Source organism: Dermacentor variabilis, unplaced genomic scaffold, assembly GCF_050947875.1.
Source record: "Dermacentor variabilis isolate Ectoservices unplaced genomic scaffold, ASM5094787v1 scaffold_12, whole genome shotgun sequence".
NCBI classification, from domain to species: domain Eukaryota; kingdom Metazoa; phylum Arthropoda; class Arachnida; order Ixodida; family Ixodidae; genus Dermacentor; species Dermacentor variabilis.
Genome location: NW_027460280.1, coordinates 11,739,891 through 11,748,468, shown reverse-complemented (window position 1 = coordinate 11,748,468; position 8,578 = coordinate 11,739,891). Strand labels below are relative to the sequence as shown.

The window sequence follows — 8,578 nt, the reverse complement described above, 5'->3', positions numbered from 1 at the left end:
GCACATGGGGTGTCCATATAATTGGTATCGCAATAAAATGAGAAATTTGTGGAATTTAGCCTATTTAGAGGAAATGGTGTCAAACTACCCAACAATATACAAGGCTGAGTGGTCAGTGCGCCTCACCTCAAGTTAGAAGAGCAAGGCTTGTCTAACTTACCTTGTCTTATCAGTAATTATCAATTATTAAAAATGGGTACATTTCGTTGTACATATAGTGCCCTTCGTGCAATGTACGCAGTGATCTGATGTTACGCTGACTTGAGTGAATGCATTTAAAGCATGTTACATGTGTATCACTGATTTTAGAGAGCTTCGCCAAGCTATCAGGAAACAAGTTTTGGCTACAGCCCTACAATCTGCAGAACATAGCTAGTGAACTTAATTGATCGCTTGAATTATTAAATAACAGAATAATAAATAGCAGCCAGCTGATGGCACAATATTCTCTGCCCGGCGCACATGAAATTAATTAGGGAGTGAGCGCATGATAACTGTAGCTGTAAAAGAAGTGCTTCTCCGTGAATAATAATATGCTTTCCTATTAGGTGCCGCCCGCGCTTGTATAGGAGACTTGATCGGTGTTTAGACAATATGCGTCCAAACTTGCGCAACTCTTCAGGGTCGGGATTGTGTGCAGTAAATTTTTATGCCAGCGCTTTTGTCTACTTTCTGGTGTGTTGGCGCGGAATATGATGCGCACGTTGAACAATGTGTTCCTATACATTCAAGGTTCGGAAGTTTTACGAATCACACAGTTTATTAATTGGCCACAGATCCAAGATATAGCTAGAAAAACATTGTGAACAAGTGCAGGTTTGCACTGTTCCATTGCGCGCGCCAGCAGATTGGCACATTTAATCAGGCATAATCATTTCGGTGCCGCGCTCTCTTCATAGAGCCGCTTTTATCAACCGACCGGACGACAAAGGCACGAGACATTTGTATGACATGCGTGGTGACGCGCACGGTGCCGTCAGTTCCGTGCGTAGTACTTTGGCTCCACTTTGATCGAAGGACCTCCCTGGTTGATCGCCGGGTAATTCTGGAACAAATCAGAACGATACAAAAAAGCTGTCATACACCGAGGTTAGCTTAAATTAGTGTGTATTTGTTGCAAGATCTCGCGGCAGGAAAAAAGATTTCACTTGTCTCAATCGAATAATATTTAGAGTTTTGAAACAGCAGAGTGGCGGGTGCCAAGGAACTGTCTACTGTGCATAGTGTTGTTATCATTATCATCACTATCACCAGAAGTAACAGCCTATTTTTATGTCAACTGCAGGACGAAGTCCTTTCCCGGCGATCTTCAGTCACGCAGCTGATTCCAATTTGCGCGTGCAAGTTTCCTAATTTCGTCACACACATAGTGTGCTGCCGTCCTCGACTGCGCTTCCCTTCTCTTGGCACCCATCCTGTAACTCTAATGGTCCACCGATTGCCTACCACACGTATTACACGGCCTGCCCAGCTCCAATTTTTTTCTCTTAATGTCAATTAGAATACCGGCTATCCCCGTTTGCTCTCTGATCCACATTGTTGTCTTCCTGTTCTTTGTTAACCGCCAAGCCTCGCAATATTTTAGCACCGGTAGAATGCAATGATTATACATTTTTCCTTTCAACGACAGTGATAAGCTCCCAGTCAGGATCTGACAATGCCTGCCGTATGCACTCCAATCCATTTTTATTCTTCTGTAAATTTCCTTCTGATGACCAGGGTCCCCTGTGAGTAATTAACCTAGATGACGTACTCCTGTACATATTTAAGACGCTGACTGGCGAATTCCAGATGTCCTCAGGAGTGCGCCACCTCTGCGCATGATCCCTTTGGCCCACCCTTCAAAACGTAACTCGGAACCGCCAGATCGGATGATGTGATAGAACCATCGCATCATCGTTGGATTGAAGCACCAGATCTGCGTGGTTTGACCTTTGACGAGCCCTTCTGCGCATGCAGTACTACAACAGCGTCACCTGGGTCGTTTCTACAGTGCTATAAAGCTGAGGTCGGACGCTATGCTCTTCAGTGGGTCTTAAAGCAGCACGATGAGCAAATGGTTCAAACTTGTCTGCACAGCTTTTTATGGAAGCTCTGAAGTACAATTTCGGCTGTTATAGAAGTGATGATCGATGTGTAGGGCTGCTGCCTGGTGCACTGACGAGAGAGTTAGCTGTTTTTTCTGTCCGTAGAATGTTGCTGATGTTATCTGGTGACGTCTAGACCAATCCTGGTCCCAATATGTTACAAGAAACGCTATCGAAATTGCTCGCAGGGCAGGAAAAAATTTGTTCCGAAATATCTTCTTGGACATCCAAGTTTGCTTCCATCGAAGGGAGGCTAAATAGGCCTGAGACGTCAGTACTACCAGTCGCGGAAGTGATTCCGCGCGTTCAGGAACTTGAAAAAACTGTCACTCAACTTACAAACCTGGTATTGAAGCGTGACAGTCTGTCTGACGATCTTGAAAACAGGTCCCACAGAAATAACCTTGTTGTCTACGGACTACCTCAACCCCATTCTGAGCCCTCCAGGTAACTACTTGATCCGTTCACAAACTTAATATCTGATAAACTTGGTGTTCAGTGTGCACACATTGAACGTTGGCACAGGCATGGGGCGCGTTCTGCTATCTTCAAATTTTTGGACCATAGGTCAAAGCTTGCATTATTAAACAATGCCCGAAAGCTTAAAGGTACTGAAATATATATAAATCAGGACTTTCCTGAACGGGTTCGAAAGATACGCAAAGCTATTTCTTTAAATTATGGGGTTTTACGTGCCAAAACCACTTTCTGCTTAAGGCACCGCGTAGTGGAGGACTCCGGAAAATTCGACCACCTAGGGTTCTTTAACGTGCACCTAAATCTAAGTACACGGGTGTTTTCGCATTTCGCCCCCATCGAAATGCGACCGCCGTAGCTTCGATTCCGCCACCTCGTGCTCAGCAGCCTAACACCATAGCCACTGAGCAACCACGGCGGGTAAAGCTCTTTGGAGACGTTCTGTAAATCAAAGGAAAAATGCCTCTGTGGTTCGTCTGCAATATGATTCCTTGATGATAGACAATGTACGCTGTGAGCTGAATGAAGCAGGTGATTCAATCATTAAAAGCAAAAAGCAAACATCTGTAGTACATGAAACTTCACTGCCTTCCGATACTAATTTCTCGCTGGTAAATGTTAATGCCCGCAGTCTTCTCAACAAAACTCAAGATTTTCATCACTTCATTGCATTTTATCATCCTTTTGTGATTATTCGTGACTGAAACGTGGCTTGCTGAACACATCTCATATTCTGAAATTTTACCACCAGGTTATAGCGTCCCCAGGAAAGATAGAAGTGGCGGGCGCGGCGGCGGTGTGGCACTCTTTGTGAACCAAGATATTGAGTTTACAGTATTGCCTGACGTTCCTAACTGCGAATCTGTATGGAGCAAAATCAGGCTTTGTGGTCTCGGTATGGTGGCAGGGGCTGTTTATCGACCCCCTGACGCGGATTTTAGTGTCTTATCTGATCTTACCGATTATCTAACCAAACACAAACTTAACTGTTGTAAAATTTTCCTTGCTGGTGATTTCAACACCCCTGGCATCGATTGGCCAACGCTATCTGCAAGTGGCCGTCACAAAGTCATTTGTGATGACTTGATTAGCATGACTATTTCTTTCAATCTGACGCAAATTGAGAATTCTGCAACCCGCGAAAGCTCAATTTTAGATCTTGTTTTCATAAATGAGCAACTTAGACAAAATAGTTACGATTGTAATATTGTTGAAGGCCTGTCGGACTATAAGGGGGTTATTGTTTATTTGAATTTAGCAACTATGCCTAAGCTTCCTTCACATCAGACAGCATTGAACTTTGAACGTGCCGATGACAACTCCATAACTGAGTTCCTTTCATAATGTTTTGATGAGTTATTGAGCTGCGCGAACCATTCCTGTGTTAACGTGTTAGTGAACTGTTTTTGCTCAAATGTCAATCAATGTATAACTGATTATGCTCCAACCAAGTGTGTAAAGCGCAATCTCAAGCACCCGTGGTACACACGCGAAAATATACACCTAATTCGTCGCATCAGGCGTCTCCGCAAACAACCCTATGCAAACAATGCAATGAAAGCTTCAGTATTGTCTACATTAAAATACAACTTAAAATCTGCTATTCAAATGCGAAAAGGTTCTATTTTAATAGCACTTCGCCATACTTCATTAAAAACAACCCACGAAAGTTCTGGCGAACCACCAGTCCACCAAGTCAGAGTTCTCCTTCATTCATTATTGCCAGTAAACCGTGCTCAGATAATCTTAGCATCACTGAAGCCTTTAATAATTACTTTAAATCAGTGTTCACCTGTCATGATGGACGCACCCTCATGTTTTGCACTGTTTTTTCGTCATCACCTTTTTCTAGTATGATAATCACATCAGCTGATGTACATAATCTTATACTCAAGATCGATGCTATGAAAAGTACTGGGCTAGACAATACACCAGATATGTTTTTACACCGATATTCTGAATGGAGCTCTCGGTATTTATCCCTAGTTTTTTCAACGTGTGTAGAATCATCTACTGTTCCAATACCCTGGAAATGTGCTAAGGTTGTTCCCATTCACAAAGACGGTAATAAGCAGGTAATGTCTAACTACAGACCCATTTATTTAATATCAACATCTTGCAAACTATTGGAACAAAATTTTCATAAATAAAACATTGAGTACTTATCTGAACATAATGTTCTTTCGCATGCTCAACATGGCTTCCCTTCTGGATTCTAGACGGTAACACAACTTCTAGAAATCTCCCACGATATTGCATCCACGCTTAACCTTAGAGGACAACTTGATGCCATTTTCATTGATTACAGTAAAGCTTTTCACACAGTGTGTCATAAAAAGCATCTGTATAAACTCAAAGCAATAATTCATGATTATAAACTGTTAGGTTGGAGACAGGACTACGTAAGTACAAGAACCTAGTTTGTTGCATATAACCATGTTCACTCATCTCGTGTCAATGTTACATTCGGTGTACCACAAGAGTCTGTCTTGGATCCTTTGCTGTTTGCAGTCTATGTAAAATGATGTCGTTCAAGTAATTGCGGGCACTTCTGTCAAAATAAGACTATATGCTGATGACTGCGTTCTTTGTTCTACTATAACTAGTAATCAGTATAAGTTGGAGCTTAATGAAGTCTTGGCCAGTTTTTACGAATGGAGAAGAACATGGCAAATGTCACCAAATTTTAATAAAACCGTATCAATAACTTTTTTGAATAAAAAACAACCATTACGATTTACATATTTTAATGAAGCGCACAAGCTTGCAAGCGTCCACACGTTGAAATACCTTGGTATTACTTTCTCCCCTGATCTGAAATGGCATGCTCACATTAAATACATAACCAACAAGGCGTTGAGAAAACTGGGTTTTCCTAAAAGAAACTTACGAGATGCAACTCAAGAATGTAAATTAACGGCATACAGATCACTAATAAATCCTCTACCTGAATACGGGTCGATAGTGTGGTCGCCACAATATTCCAAAGGCATAGACATGCTTGAGTCTATTCAGAAAAAAAGCCATAATGTAAATATATAATCGTTATTACCGCCATTTCTCACTGGCATCACATGCTAGTAAGCTGCTACTACAGCCTCTGGCCCATAGACGTACTTGTGACCGCGTTGTTCTGCTACATAAAATTCCTCTAGGGAAAACTTATGTCAATGCACCTATGTTTTCACTAACCCTTCTTTTCGGTCCACCAGAAGAAGTCATCGTCTGAACATTGTTCCTTTGAATGTATCGATTGATCGTTTTAGGTTTTCCTTTTTTCCGCATACAATTGCGATTTGGAATGGCCTTGAGGGGTCCTTGCTCGAGTTATCGAGTGATGAATTTGCCGACCTATTGCCAAATTATGTTCATTAATCAACTAGCTCTTCCTGATATTGTTTCTTATATTGTTTTTCTTTTTTGCTACTAAAATGTATTCTTCAATCGATTGACATATATATGCACTCACTACTGCAATATCTTGCTATGCAAGATGACAGAATATGTAAAGAAATAATCCTGAATTCCCGACTTCCGAAATCCCGGATTTCATTGTGTTGGGTTGAAGTGTTGGGACATATTAAGCTAAATTATCTGTATTTTTCCTTCATTTTGTTTTTTCTCATAACACCTTACGCCACCTATATATATGCCACCTTTCCCCTACTGTTCCTAAGAGGGAGGGGGGTGGAAGGGGGCGAACTACGCCCCATTGGTTAGCTTGCTAACAAAAGACGCTTAATAGCTTCTCCGCTATTTCGAATAACTGTCAGTCAATCTTACTTGGCTTGAACTTTCCCTGTACCGTCTATACTCTGTTACATTTCTTCACCGTCCTTAAACACATTGCGAAAATGGCGGCCGTTCCTCATAACACGCAAATTCTCGTTTCATATGTTCAGAGGAAAGACCTTTATGAAGCTTCGTGTTGAAAACCATGGCAGCGGCGACTTTTTTTCTACATTCTGCAGCCTTCTACCGAACATAAATAACGGTGTCTTGACGGAACGTTGCGAGAATCTGGAGAGCAAGCTTGATTTTTCAACTACTTCCTGCGCGTGAGACAATGCGGATGAACAGGCGTGTTGTTTCACTATGCACTATATGCCTAGGAACATTGAGATTACTGAGAAACCATTTCACATCCCTTACTTCTATTATGTGCAGTCTTGCAAACAGGGCGTTTACACACATTGTGGGCGACTGCGAGTGGGCGACCTCACTGGCGCATTTCCTCGCTGCCCTATGTTGTCCAGCGAGACGTAGGCTTTGGGAAAACGTCTGATTGCATGTCCAGAGGAAGACGTGAATCTTCCTTGCGGACCAGGACCGCGGTCTATCATGTATTTGAAACTATATAACTTGTGGATTTGGTGACGTCTTTTCGATATTGCCCAAACATCCCCTGGAAACCACTACGAGTAAGCAGCGAGCACGCTTGCAATATTAGACTCTAATACGCTCACTAGCTGTAACACAAGTGAAACATATAAGCCTTACGAATACGTGACTAAATGTAACTTGTACATTTTGTTACGTCATTTCTGTCTAGTGCCGCGCAAGCTGTTTCACGTGCCCCACAGTGGCTCCGTCACTGATACAGCCTACCCAGATTTTTTTGGTACTTAATATGGCTCTGACCACTATTTTCTTTACTAACTATCGAATTGAACATGTGGAATGATTGCAATTTGCTGCTAATCATTATAAGATTAATGGACGCATTCTGCGGTGTTTTGTCAGTATTTTTCATTAGGCGTTGGAACTAATTTTCTCAATCGTTTAATTGTTGATCTCACTTCCCGCCATTGAATAATCTACTAGGATAGGCAGAGATGTTCTGCCTTCATCCTACATCATCATCATCAGCAGCAGCTGCCTGGCTACGTCCACTGCAGGGGAAAGGCCTCTCCCATACTTCTCCAACCACCCCGATCATGTGCTAATTTTGGCCATGTTGTCCCTGCCAACTTCTTAATCTCATCCACCCACCTAACTTTCTGCCGCCCCTTGCTATGCTTCCCTTTTCTTGGAATCCAGTGCGTAAACCTTATGACCTTCGGTTATCTTCCCTCCTCATTACATGTCCTGCCCAGGCCCCAATATCTTTTTTTGATTTCAACTAAGATGTCATTAACTCCCGTTTGTTCCGTCACACAATTTGCTCTTTTCTTATCCATTAGCAGTGACACCCATCATTCTGCTTTCCATAGCTTGTTGCGTCTTCCTGAATTTAAGCAGAAACCTTTTCGTAAGCCTCCAGGTTTCTGTCCGAAACGTGAGTACTGGTAAGAAACAGCTGTTATACATTTTTCTCTAGAGGGATAATGGCAACCTGCTGTTCATGATCTGGGAATGCCTGCCAAACGCACCCCAGGCCATTCTTGTTCTGATTATTTCTGTTTCATGACCCGGATGTGTTGTCACTACCTGTCCTAAGTAGATGTATTACATTACCATTTCCAGTACCTCGCTACCTATCGTAAGCTGTTGTTCCCTTTCGAGACTGTTGAACATTACTTTAGTTTTCTGCGGATTAATATTTAGACCCACCCTTCTGCTTTGCCTCTCCAGGTGGTGAGCATGCATTGCAGTTGGTCCCCTGCGTTACTAAGCAAGGCTATATCATCAGCCAGTGGTAAGTTACTAAGGTATTCTCCATTAACTCTTAACACCAACTCTTCCCAATCCACGTCTCCGAATACCTGCTGTAAACACGCTGTGAATAGCATTCGAGAGATCGCACCTGCCTGCCTCACCCCCTTCATTATTGGGATTTTGTTGCTTTCTTTATGGAGGACTACGGTGGCTGTGGAGCCGCTATAGATATCTTTCAGTATTTTAACATACGGCTCGTCTACAGCCTGATTCCCTAATGCCTCCATGACTGCTGAGGTTTCAATTGAATCAAACGCTTTCTTGTAATCAATGAAACATATATACATAAGGGTTGGTTATATTCCGCACATTTCTCTATCACCTGATTGATAGCGTGAAAATGGTCGATTGTTGAG

The 8,578-nt window shown here is 42.3% G+C and overlaps 1 protein-coding gene across 1 annotated transcript in view; it reads right to left on the bottom strand.

Moving 5' to 3' along the window:
* Window positions 1-737: 737 nt before the first annotated feature.
* Window positions 738-8,578, bottom strand: part of LOC142565803 (uncharacterized) — a 218,297-nt gene continuing 210,456 nt past the window's right edge. Inside the window, exon 5 of the mRNA XM_075676340.1 lies at window positions 738-1,045. Within this exon, the coding sequence (XP_075532455.1) occupies window positions 977-1,045 (69 nt within the window). The 3' untranslated portion in view covers window positions 738-976. The remainder of the gene's footprint in view (window positions 1,046-8,578) is intronic.